This window comes from Micropterus dolomieu, linkage group LG04 (genome assembly GCF_021292245.1).
Source record: "Micropterus dolomieu isolate WLL.071019.BEF.003 ecotype Adirondacks linkage group LG04, ASM2129224v1, whole genome shotgun sequence".
NCBI classification, from domain to species: Eukaryota; Metazoa; Chordata; class Actinopteri; order Centrarchiformes; family Centrarchidae; genus Micropterus; species Micropterus dolomieu.
The window spans coordinates 32,233,877-32,247,667 of record NC_060153.1 but is presented as its reverse complement, the minus strand read 5'-3'; the positions used below and the strand labels follow the sequence as shown (position 1 = coordinate 32,247,667).

At 39.2% G+C, this 13,791-nt stretch overlaps 1 protein-coding gene across 1 annotated transcript in view; it reads left to right on the top strand.

The window, feature by feature from the left end:
- Window positions 1-5,663, top strand: part of dok1a (docking protein 1a) — a 13,293-nt gene extending 7,630 nt beyond the window's left edge. The window contains exon 7 of the mRNA XM_046048503.1: window positions 4,734-5,663. Within this exon, the coding sequence (XP_045904459.1) occupies window positions 4,734-5,663 (930 nt within the window). The remainder of the gene's footprint in view (window positions 1-4,733) is intronic.
- The last annotated feature ends 8,128 nt before the right edge of the window (window positions 5,664-13,791 follow it).

Genomic DNA, 13,791 nt, shown 5'->3' with positions numbered 1-13,791 from the left:
CTTTTATGCAAGTACTTATAAGAGTGCTATTTTTCTCCTTTTATTATGTCTTATATATTGTTTTAAATCTTTAACCTGTTCTATCTTTATTATTGTTCTTGTTATTCCAGTCTGTCCACATGTGTGGGGTTTAGGTCAGGGATGTGGGGTTGTTGATTGTTTTCCTCGCTAGCTGTTCTTCTCCTTCTCCATCTTTTGTTCCCCAAAACATAGATGCTCAGACTGTGTAAATGATCATGCCGTTGTTTGCTCTGGGACAGACTGTCTTAGGAGACAGAGCCTCTGGGTCAGCTGATTCTGTTGCAGTACTTCTCTGTTTATGCTTTTCTGTTAAAGAAATTCTTAAAAGACAACGGCTCGTTGTAACTCAATTATTTGCTCAACCTCTCACCAGGAACACAATTTCCACGACAGGCGATTTACACATTCCACAGGCGATTTAATGAACTCCTCCTAGAAAATTTGTCCCTGCGACTTCAGATTTTTACTTACATGTTGTACAAATGGTGAGTTTTGGTCGCCCGGGAGTGCCGTGACGTGTAAATGCTTTGCTGTAAGAAAATGTGCTAGTGTTTTGACATTCTGACTCCTCTCCCTCTACCGTGTCCTCGTCCAGGCATTCCTCTCCCTTGCTCTGTACTTTCTTTGTGTTGCTTTATATTGTTCCTTTTCAATGGGATAAAGGGGATATCTTTGTGTTTCAAGTCACAATATGAAAAGCAGTTCACTTTGACTTTAGCCTGTAAGTTGAAAGGATTGTCAAAAAACTGCTTTACATAACTTACTTTAAACTATTTCAAAATAACAATCCTGTGTCTGTTTGTCCATCATGTGTTCTTCAGGCGGCGGTGCTGGAGGTGATCATGGTTCTGGGGTCAGGAGACATCACCAGCTTCGTGAGGAAAAGAAGCTGAAAGTTGTCCGACTGTCCGAGCTGATCAGCGTCCTCAGACTCCCCCCAAATGCTGAGGCCTGTCCCATGGTCAGCCTTTCTAGTGCCTTTCATGTTCACATGTATCATTAATGGTTGAAGAAGTACTACAAGCTGCGATCTGTGCTGTTTGCAGGAGAACATGTCAGCATTTTGTGTAGAGACACAGGACAGAACAATGGTGTTTGCTGCACTCAAAGACGACTGTGTGGAGTGGGTAGAAAAACTGTGTCACAGCACGTTTCAGGTGAGAGGTAACAGAATTTACATCAATAATTGTTAGGCCTCCGATTATTGTTATTCTGGCAAAACGGACCATAAGTAGGCAGCATTCAAATTTTGTAAGTAGTATAAATCAGTTTGCATGCAGCACATTTGATAACTCTGTGCTTCCCTTTCATTTCCTTGCTCTCTGTTTCTCTTTCAGAAAGGTGTTGGCTCAGGCTCTCGTCATCATCATATGGAGGAGAACCAGATTTATGCCTCAACAGATGAAGGTAAATCTTCTGCTCCTATGCAATTTCTGCTCTCCACCTCTCACAAACTCTTTCCCTCTGTTATATCAAATAATTAGTCATTGAGCTCCACAAATTACTTTTAATTACTGAATTGAAAGTGATTGGCTGCAAGCAATACATACCTGATTTGCCTGCAGAGTCTGTAGGTAACTTCTCATTCTAGTTACTTGTCATTCTAACCAGCCAAAGCAAAGGTATCTGCAGGCAACAAATCTAGACAGTTTACTGTGATAGAGACAAGCAGAATCTGTGGAGTTATCCATACTTGGTAAATGTAATGTAATAGTAATGAAAAAAATATCCTCCTTTTTCTTTCCAGTCTCAGAGTTCTGGGTGGTGGTTCAGAGGAACGATGCAGCGACACGTTGCGGCCTGCAGGGGTCGTACTGGCTCCAGGTGGGGCAAGAGGCACTGCTACTGAGAGAAACACAGAAGAACATTGTTAGAGAATGGCCCTATGAACTGCTGAGACGATATGGAAAAGATAAGGTGAGGTGTTTAATATCATAAATAATACCAATGTCCCCTTTAACTGATCCTACCGTGACCATTAAAATGGAATTATAGGCTATCTAAGGGTAGGAACTGTGATAATGCAGTTTATCCACAGTAAAATGCATGCAGAATATGTTCTCTGCATTTAACCTGGGGGTGGTGATGGGACCGTGGATAAGACACATGAGTTCAATTCCCACTGTGACACATCAGAGAAAGACACTTAACCCCTAGTTGCTCTGACAGATATAACAAGTGTAAGTCGCTTTGGATATTAAGCATTAGCTTAATGAATAAATGTAAATGTTACCCATCCTAATTAGGAGGAGTGGGCAGCCATTGTGCAGGGCCTGGGGAGCAGTTAGAGTTTCAGGACCTTGCTTAGGGGCACCTTTGACAGTGGTCTGTCCTGTACTCGAACAGGTGACCCTCTGGTTCTGAAGCCAAGCCCACACATACTGAGATAATGCAGCCCCACTATTACTGTCATATTGTCTATTATTATGACAGAGATTAGAGCCTGACCGATTTATCGTTTTGCAGATATTATCGGCAGATATAAGTCACTTGCAGATATATCTGCATCGGCCGATATATGACTATTAAAAAAGGGAAACAGAGAGTCAGATCCTTCACTCATGTCATGAGTGTTGCATAGTTTGCCCACCAGAGGGCGCGCTGCAGCACCACAGAACCACACATCAGCTGACAGCGGTCTACCGGAGCTCAGAGCCGGTGTTCTGTCGATTTATGATACCTATCGAGATGTGCTACTGCGCAGGTGTATGACCCACAAGCGTGGTCTGTTTCCACGCCCATAAATCTGTGCAACCTTGCTGCTGGGAATGCCGTCGAGAAAGTGGCTGATCGGTCAATATCTGTCAGTAATATAAAAAAACAACAACATTATTAGACGCTACTCCTGATATCTTAAATAAAGACGGCATAATATAGTATTTCAACATGCTCCCCGTCTCCGTACAGTACACATGGAGTAGTGGTGCAATATAAAATGATTTTGTAGTGGGAGCATTATTTGATATTAGATATTAGATATCAGTATACGCTGCCCCTGAAATGATGTTTTAATATAATCAAAAAACAGAAGATGTCATAATACTGTGAGAGTTTTTTATGGGATTTTTATGCTGTCGATTTGCGCTACGGTAGCATTTTTCAATAAGGCAGCATATATCGTCAGAACACGGAGCTACGGTGAGTAGGTCCTGGTAGCTCTCACACTCAGTGTTCCTGGTGAGTTGGTCTTTTGTCACGTCAATTATATGACTTAAATATTAATAAAAATAGCCCTCATCACTTTTCCTCTTCGGAGACCAGACCTGATAACCCTCCCATTTTTCACGGCCCTCTCCAGGCTCAGCAGTGTGTTTAATGTTACGGTAACCTCGTGTTGGAGGCTACGCTGCTGACAGACATGCATGTAGATTTATTTATTTAACAGTTTGGCAGATCTAGCGACCGGGCCTCTCATTTTACTCTCATTTAATTACTTCTAAATATTTTCTAACATCACCAACAGCAGATAACGCTGCCTGTTGCTAAATTAGCCACAAAGCTAATGCCCTGTTTATCAGTGGACGATTACACTGTAGTTTCTACAGTTGCCGTGTGAGAAATGATTAAACCAGAGGAGCCTTGTGAATAGTCGTGAGTTGAACCAGTATCTAACACACAGTTGCAGGTCCTCATTGCAGACAGTCATGTCGAATTAGATTAATTCAAGGGCAGCTTTTCCTCTGCGTCACTGTGTCATAGAGCCAGAAGTGTGTTAGGTATAATAGTTTCTGCAGCATTAGAAGATAGAATTAACAGCGTGCAGGTGAAACTAGATGTAGAAAGCATTCATCGTGGCAGATTATATGTAAGGTAATAACTACTGCATGACAAAAAATATACATATCTAATTATTTGCCTGTGTAGGAGAGCCCTGTTTATCATTATTATGATAGCAATGACATGAGAGATGATATATGGTATTAGTATTTTTAGTAGTAGTAGTACTATATTGGTGGGGCTGGTCCCCACAATACATACACTATTTAATTTAACGTTCATTAGTCGTAGTAACTTATAATGAATCAGATATTTTAAAATAGTTTTCTGTAATTTTATACATTTGACTGTTATTTATCAAAACTTTAATATATTTTGTTGTACTTTTGTTCAAAGTACTATTTCTAACAATAACAAAGTTTATTTTTAAACAGCATTATGTCAGGGTATCTCGGTGAGGTCTCAACATGACAAATGTTAGGGATAATCTTTGTTTATGTTATGTGTTTCTTAAAATAAGAGGGGAAAAAGAATGTCGGCTGATAAATCGGCTATCGGATTTTAAAATATTCAAATATCAAAAACGGTGTCAGACTTAAAAATCCCATATTAGCCGGGCCTGGAATCGCCATATTAGTCTGGAACCTCTTCATTTTCCAAGGGTCGTTATCAGCGGGCACAGACCAAAATGCCTTTGGCCGCAATTTGATAGACCCGGTGCAGCCATCGGCAGCCATCTAGATTGTTTATAAAAATGTCTCAATGGCGCTCCTCTGTCATCGTATCTAACTCATGCCATGTTAGATAAATGGCTGTGATTGGCCTGACCGTATCCAGGACAGGTAGAAATCTGTATCTGTCTGATTGGGCCAGACGTATACGCCAGAGCAAATGAAACCCGAGCTTGCAGATTCGAAAGGTTCCCAGGCTTTTCATTTATAGAACTGCTGCTTACATGAACATGCTTTATATGCCTCTTTGTGTTTTCTTACTAGCTGGCCTTAACCATTGAAGCAGGTAGACGCTGTGACTCAGGTCCTGGAACGTTCATCTTTGAGACACAGCAGGCTGAGAAAATATTCTCCCTGATTCAGAGTACCATCAAACGTAAGACTTCAACTGTTACCTCAGGAAACCAAAACCAAGAGGGTGAGAAAGTTATTGTAACCAACATACAGGCTCACTCCCCTCTCCCCAAAATACCTGATATGACCAGTATGGCTGCCATTCTGGAGAACAACCCGAGGACACAGGAGAGGAAATCTGCTGCTTTAGAAGAGAGTGCACACGCTCAAGAAGATTTGGTTGGTTCATCAGAGTGTGTATCACAGCAGCCAGCTTCTATCACCCTCATGCCTCTCCCGCTGATCCCCACACACGACAGCCACTCTGAAGGTCAGCTTGGTGACCAATCAGAAGCTGTATATGCTGACCCAGCTGACTGTATCCAATCTGTACCAAAACGGCAACCAAACTCGGCCCTGTATGTAGACCCTGCAAGTGTTCTCCCACTCAAACCCCCCAGTTCAAAAGAATCTCTCACTATCCCTCGTAACTCCTCTGCTCCACTTCCGTTATTTAACATTGATCACCCAGATTCAGTCTACTCGGAGGTGTACGACAAAATATTTCCACTCCAGAATAAACAAACTTTCAGTCAGAGCAAGGGAAACACAAAGTGCTGTGCAGATAATGAACCCATTTACAGTGAGCCCATAAGCAAAAAAGAGGAAGTGTCTCGTAAAAATGAAAGCAAACCAGACCCATTTGCCCACCTTTACGCTCAAGTCTGCAAAACACCATCATCTAGTCTTTCGTCATCCTCAAAAACCATCCCTTCTAGCTCTGCTTCCTCATCCAGCACAACAGAAGCCACGGACCAGTTGCTTGATGATGTCATTTACGAAAACCTGGGCATCATTTAATTCAGTTGACAAGTGTAGCTTCATACTGAAATGCCTAAATCACGTTTGTTAATATTTCACGATCAGCTCTGAGCATTGAATGACAAGTTTCTGACTTTTCAGATATTTATACCCAGTACTTCCAACACCATAAAGTTGACAATATATTAAAATGTTAAATACCTTAAAACTTAAATTAAAAGCAAAGGAATGATTCATTATCGATACATTATCCAATAGTCTACTGCAGGTTGAAATGAACCATTCGATAGTAGCCTAATTCCCAGTTTTGTGTAAAGGCCTGTTCCATTCAGACAGCTATCCTACAGGCAGGGTGAGTTCAGTGATTGAAGCAAATAAAAACCGGTCTATTAACTTAAGTTTAAGGGTATATGTTTGTTGGTTTTCTTAATATTTTGTTCTGCTAAATAACTGCAGAAAAAGTCCAATAGTTATTTTTCATTTATATCAGATTGTTTGTATAAATAGTGAAAGAAAGAAAGAATTTTTGTATTGCACTTTCATACTGTGTTACTCAAAGTCCCGTCACCCCTTTCTATCTGAACCACATACATTGTACCTCCAATACATAGTGAAACCATTGTATATCATCTGTTTTTAATTAATGTGTTTGTTAAACAATTTCATACAACCCAATACATTTTAAGCAGTTTATAATTACAACAATGTAACAATGTTATTTTTGCAATGGAAAAGAATAACACTATTTTCACCTCTTCCATACAATATGTCATGTGTTGAATATATATATATATATATATGTAAAGATACACATAAATTGTCTTTATAGTGGATGTTAATATATGTCGATCTTGACTGTAAACTGAACATTTCCCTGGTGTGTGGATTCAATCTGCTTGATTATTTGATGGGCAGTTTTCTGAGCTCAAGGCATTATGTACTAAATGTCCGCTATTATATTAGTAGATAAATGAAACAAACAGATTTGTTGCCATTTTAGCTCGCTACATTAAAATGTGCTTCAAGGAGCGTCAAGGAAGAAACATCGGGGAGGTGACTACATTGACAACTGACTGTTTTGCTGTCATGGTAGGAGTGTTTTCTGAAATACCTTTGTGTTGCATTAGGTCTGCCTTCCCTCTCAATATTTTGCATTACATTGCCATATGTTTTGAATTCCCTCTGATTCACAGAGAAAACTGAGCACATTAGTATTATGCATTATGTAGTAGACTGCTGGTTGTGACTGCTGTTTGTTTAAATTCTGTTTAACTCTTCAGCTTTATTGGCTAATCTTAAAGCAACATTATTGAGTAATTTACCACTGTGGTAAATAAGGTGAGCTGTGTACATTCATTTGTTATGATTACATTACTTATGATCCAAAACTAGCAAGTCGACAACATTGCTAACAGCCAAACAAAAACACAACATAATAACACAAAGCTATAATACTTACTAGTCCAACAGAAAGGCCAGCATCTGTCTCGCTGCCTTTTATTTCACCAAGTTCTTGGAGCCCGTTCTCATCTCAGGGCGTCATATAGCGACGATTTGAGAAAGATTGACAAAGTGTAGGTATTTGACGGTACCTTTAGTGTCTGTGCGTCCCGTACAGACCGGAAGTGCTGCAACGTAGGAAACGGGGGCGTTTCATACGGACGCTGAAGGGTACCTTTAGCGTAAAATCCTTACGCTTTGTCACGCTGTCTGAAAGCGTTGAGATGAGAACGTGTTGGAGTTGTTGCCAACATCCGGGAACCTCTTTCTTGGTCTCTTTTTCTCTTCTCGGCTTGCTCCGTCAACATCCTCTCTGGTCTCTTAGCCTCTGCCATTAGCTAACGTTATGTCCATAGAGGCTGCTGAGCCCAGATATGTTTTCCACTTTCCAGGCTCCAGCTAAACACCACCATCTGTTATTTTATTAAAAAGTTACATAAGCCTGCTTGAAACTTGGGTAGCAAGCTAGCCAGCAACCGACGGAAGAGAACTTCCGTTGAGTGTGTCATCCAGTAAGTTCGCTAACATCAAGTGAAGATTTAATACTAGCGGCTAAACCAATCTTCTTTGGTCTCTTCACAGCCTCTGCCATGAGATCCATACTGAGAATACCGAGCTGGCTTCTTTTAAAGAATTTACAATGTACATTATATACTTTTGCTTCTTATAGCTTGCTTGCTGAAGAGTCGTGTTGGTGCAATAAAGCTTTATGCCATTGTCGTGAAAGGTTTTGTTCACGGGATTCCACGGGATGTTCAAGGCCGGATCATTCACCCCACGCCAATTCAAAAAAAGCAGTGCAGAATGTTCGGGGTGTATACGTGTATGTGTATATACATAACTGTATTTTTGTTTTATTATTATTTTATATGTTACCAAATTTTAATATACACTAACTTATATGTTAAGTTCTGTGTGTAGTATGAAGGTACTACAAACTTTGTTTTGTTATACAACCTTGAGCTGTATAATGACAAATAAACGACTTTGTACCTTGAGTTGTACCTTTACACATATTAGTCACTCTGTAAATACACGATCTACACAGACCTTTCCAACTACATATTTACATATTCATTTTAGCCTGTGAAAAACTCTTTTTTTCCATTACAGAGGAGGAACTCTAGACTGTGGTGTTTTAATGTGTTCTCCTCTGAGTCCTCTGCTGTTTGGTTTTAATTTGACAGAGCAACCAAATACTCTACAGTGAAAACACTAGAACATAAAAGTTCCTGACTGAAATGTTTGAGGATTCGGGACTTTTCAATAGATTTCCATCCGAATGTGGCCTCAGAACAGTATTTCACTCACCAGAAAAACGACAATATAGGTCGTTTGTGCAGCTCGTTACGACCCACATTTACTTTTATTGTAGCTGCAACCTCTAGTGGCCGTAGACATGAAGTCCGCGTAAGGAGGTATGATGGGGCGGTCGGATGGGTCAAACTTCGGGCTTTCACTCAGGAGAACCTATGTTGGTGTTTAGGTTGGTGGACTTGTTGGTATTAAATGCTGATGAGTTATAAGATGGAGCTACAATACAGCTTTGTAACTGTGATTATGTGTCTTAAACGTATCAGTACACATAAATACCAGATGCTATGAAAAACCTAGAGAGATATGTTAAAATCTCCTACCAGTGCTGATTATGTCGCTTTTATTTTAGATTGTCAGCCACCAAAACTGATACTGTTCTGAGCTTTAACATTGTGGTAGACATCTTAAAAAAAATTGTCTCTTCCAAGACCAAGCGGGAAGCTTCTGGTCAGCAATCTGAAGTCCCTGAAACTTGCATACTATTGAACGGCCAGCAGGGGGCGACTCTGAACCCAACCACAGCAGTGTGTAAATTTAACCAGCGCCGTTGAAAAAGCTTATTAGGAGTTGGCTGTTCATTTTCTCTGGTGAGTACATTTAGTTTTAAGCCTTCTGTTCGCTACACAAACTTATCAGCCCTGTTAAAATGACAGTTAAGGTGAATCACAGATGAACCTAGCTAAGCAAGCTAGCTCCACACACAGCCGTTAGCTCCGCCGTCTCGTCCACATATGGTCGCGTCCGGTGCAGCTGGCTGCAAAAACTCAACATGGGCGCGCCCTATCGGCCAAACTCGAGGCTTCACAACTGTAGTCCACAAACCAACGGGTGACGTCACCTTCTTATATACAGTATATGCAATTAACCAATAGCATTAACCAACAAATACAATTCTGTCAAATGCTAAAAGTTGTCTATAAAGCCTTTCAGATAACCTCAAAATGAAGACGCAAACTCAAAATGTTTCCTTGTTAACAAGTACAGTAAGTGTATTATTTCATTTTATTTATATATGCAAGCAAGTTTATGTCTTTACAAATAAAAAAGCCACCGTCTGCCAGGCTGTTGGAAAAACACATGATGATCAGTTTAAGGTCACAGACTGTAATCAGACTGTAATTTTTTTTTATCCATACTGAGCTGAGAATTTATAGTTGCATAAATTAGATCAAAACTTTCTCACAGGGGATTGAAAATCAGATATAATGTTAGCTATCATAGAATTACTATAATTTTGGCCAAATTCATGGTTTATTATGCTGGCATGGTCACTTTTCTTAATACAGTCACAAATGTGTGTGAGTTATGGAATGGTGTATCCATGTTCAGCCATGGTCAGTGAACGGAAGACAAGAAGGACACGGGATTAGTACGCGTCAATACACATGTTTACAAGGAGACTTGGGTTAGAAAGTAAATGAGGAGACTTAAACGAACGAAGAGCAGACAGATCACATCCTCTTCCTGTTGTCAGCAGCAGCTGGATCTTCTCACGGCTGTTGAAACCATATAGATCAGATTGTAGGTGCTTTGGCTTTATTTAGGCTATATTTACACCGTCTGGTAAAGATTGTATTGTAAAGAAATGTAGCCTAAATTTATTTATTTTTTGTTCAAATGAAAAACTAATCCAGTAGATGTCTATGAAGATTCTCAGTCATCCAGGTCATAGTTATCCAACGAAGGTTAAAATTCAGTTCTGAAGAAGTCCTTTGGATGAGGGACGAAACGTCTTCCAGTATCTTCAACCAAGTCCAGTTGCCCTTGATTTTAACCTTTGTTGGATAATCTAGTAGAATTTGTCTGTTTGGAGCCATATCCATATTTAGAGATCACATCATCTGCCAGTGTTCAGTCACTGCGGCCTGCAATCATTCTTCTTCACCTTCAAGTGTGATTGTGCAGCTCTAAATTATGATTTTGCTTTGTTAGTGTCCACTGAAGATGGTGATTTGTCTATGTGAGCTGGGCAGATTGTTTTTGTTGCTAGGCTACATGGAGCTTTATTTATGCAGTATTATGCAGTATGCAATATCAGTGACTGTTGTGAACACATGCCAGTTTTTTCAAGCATACATCAGAAATCAGAAATAAATCACTTCTAAATAAGGTTAAAAAAAAATAATTTGGACATCCAGAGCTGTGGTGCATAAATGGGCAGCATGAGTGGGTGCAGGAAAATGGGTGGCCAGAGCAATACATTACACCAAATCTGCAAATCTGCTTTATTAGGATCAACAATAGAGAACACCATGATCATATCACTTAAGACTTGCAATCATAGATTCATGCACTTGTATGCCAGAAATGTACAGGTATGGACTTCTCGTTTACGTCTTGATTTCGTCAAACGGCTACAATATATTGCTCTGGTGGTAAACAACTGAGCAAGCAAGCTAGCTTAGCAACATCTTTAGCAACAGGAATCCCAATACAGCATGCTGAAAAGTGGAGGAAAAACAGCGCCAGTGGAAAGAAATGATTTTTTTGTATTGTTTTAATCATTAAAATTATGACCATTGAATGCATTACCATGCCACAAACAACAACTAGATTCACTGTCTTATTTTTTTTTTTTTTTACCTAGAATAAGATTATCTTCATTATAATGAATTCATTTGTTTTCATCATTGTTATTTCTTCAGGATATAACCAATGCTGCAAGACTATACACAGGTCCCACAATGGGGATCTTAATGCACTTACACACCAAGAATAAGAGAGAGAGAGAGAGAGAGAGAGAGAGAGAGAGAGAGAGAGCTCACAATGGTCAATAAGTGCACAAAACTATTTTTTTTTCTTTTATCAGAGGTTAAAAACACTGACAAGACATCCATTGTCAGGCAATTAAATGATAGAATACTGTTACTGTAAAATTAGACCCTTAAAAATATTGACTGTATGCAGCCGAGACACACCTGAAAAGGACACGAGTCTGGCGGAGTCTCCCTTTATCGACACTGGTGGTACATAATCTTTGTCAAATTCAGTTGCAATTACACAACACAAAAAAAAGATTTTGAGAGATTTGGTCACATAGTATTTTTACAATTTGACACTGCTCTGATTTGCTCATGGTCTTTAATACAAAACCCCCCAACACATTCTATAATAGGCTGAGGTGCCGTATCATCACCATTTCTACCTGTTAACAGACTATACAGGTGGCTTTGCATTTTTACCTGTTTTACTGCAATTAACATTTTTTGTACATTTCATGATTGCCAAACCTTTTAAATGTTTTTAATTCAGCCAATATATCCATTATCATGTGAAAATCATCTCAAGCACGATCACAAGGATTGTGTTTGTGAAATCACTTGTGGAAGTGATTCGTGGTGTTTTGCAAAAACCCATCTTTTGTGCATGTAAATGCAGCTCTCTTAGGGAGTAAAAACTCAGGACATTGGGACTGAACCACCTCCTCCAGACTCTGTAACCAATAGGAAATCATTCTCCCTGCTGCTCACCTCAACTGTTTCACATATATGTATATCTTTATACAGAGCTATGTACTGTAGGTACAGTGCTTAATATTGCCCACAAAAAAAGGGAACAAAACATGTTTCTTTTTTTCTAATTAAATGATTTCACATTCAAAAAGTTTCAAAGATTAAAAGTTGATAATGAAATGTTATCGGTGAAAGGTAAAAGAGCAAAGAACTAAGACTCAGAGTGATGGTGGTGGTGGAGTGTGTGTCTGTGTTTGTGTATGTGTGTTTGTGTGCTGGTAGTCTCATCAAATCAAATCCTGCAATGACCAATGTCATCATCATCATCATCATCATCACCTTCATCTTCATCATCAGTACCGTAAAAATTCTGAAGACAAACTGAATTCCCTCTCCGTCATCTCTACTGGCAGATAGAGAATTATCACTTTCCTTCACAGCTTATTTCAATGGTTGGCTACAGCCCTGCACATCAGTGACAGACAATTAGAATCTTTTCATTTTCAAAACTCCCTCTTTTAAATCTGCTGTATACATTTCATAAGAACAAAATAAGTTAAAGTTTAAAGTTATTCCCATTCATAGGTCTGATTTTTGGCATTTTAACTAAAATAAGTTTAATCGGCGTCTTAAAAAAGTAGCAGCAAGGGTTCAAATCAAAATCTCAATAAGAATGATTTTAGTTTGTCTTTTATGAAACCCCTAATTTTAAAATCCAATCCTAGCAGCTTATTTAAAGTTGCATCCCAGCAAGTGTAGTTCAGCTGATCCAAAATACGGTAAACAGCATCCCATATAGAAGCACCTGAGGAGATTATTAGGACTCCAGATATAAACTGGGAACAGCCTTTAAAACCACCAGTAAAGCAAAGCATTACTAAACAATGAGCCCATTAGCTAGGACACCATTCATCTGGGTCTTCATTCCCACTAACAATACTTCAATTGAATCAAATCCATGCATCTACTACTGGGGAGTTTTATCTCCTTTTTCCTTGTTCACTTTCCTGTAACACTTCCAGTACTTTTTAAAATTTTATAATTCAGTGTTGCCATCTCAAGTTACACCACTCCATCCCACCGCGCCCATCTATTTCAAACACCTTGCAAACTTAAACAAACTCTACGTCAGAGGTACAAATTTCTAAACCTCAAAATGCTTTTGGGAAATGCATCCTCCGTCTAGAAATACACCCTGCTGGGACCAAAAGTAAATAGCTCTGTCTTTACAACCTTCAGTGTAGCTACTCCTGCACAACCAAGACACCACCCAGAATTCACAGTAAGTATCTGTTTATGTCACCGGTGACAAGTTGACTATTAGTATCGGTGATTTTTTAAAAAAATCAACTAACAAATAAACAGTAATTTTGGTCACATTAGGATATAAAAATGAAAATATGGCAATGAGAGAATTAAAACTCTCAAGATGATCGGTGTATACATGTTTATGTGTGTCTGTGTGTGTTTGTGTGTGTGCAGAACCACTGAAGTACAGAATCATTACATGAAAATGTGATATAACGCCCCTCACACACACACACACACATGCACACACCTGCCCCATTAAAATACCCTCAATGCTAAAATTACACATAAATAATACTGATAAAATGTGGCAAAATTGAGATGTGTGAAAAAACACTAGTTTTCAGACTGATGAGAACATGACACACGTTAAAAAGACATTGTGCTGCTAAGATGTGCTATTTCTGAGGACAAATCACAAGTTTATACAAACAGGGGATGGAGGGGTTAGGACACAAAGCCCGTTTCACTAGTTGCTTTAAATGGCCTCTTTAAAATCCCCAACGCCATCTTAAGTGCTTTTACTTTGAAGTTCAAGTGAGCTTGACATGTGATATACAGTACAAATAAAGCAACATTAGGGGAATTTC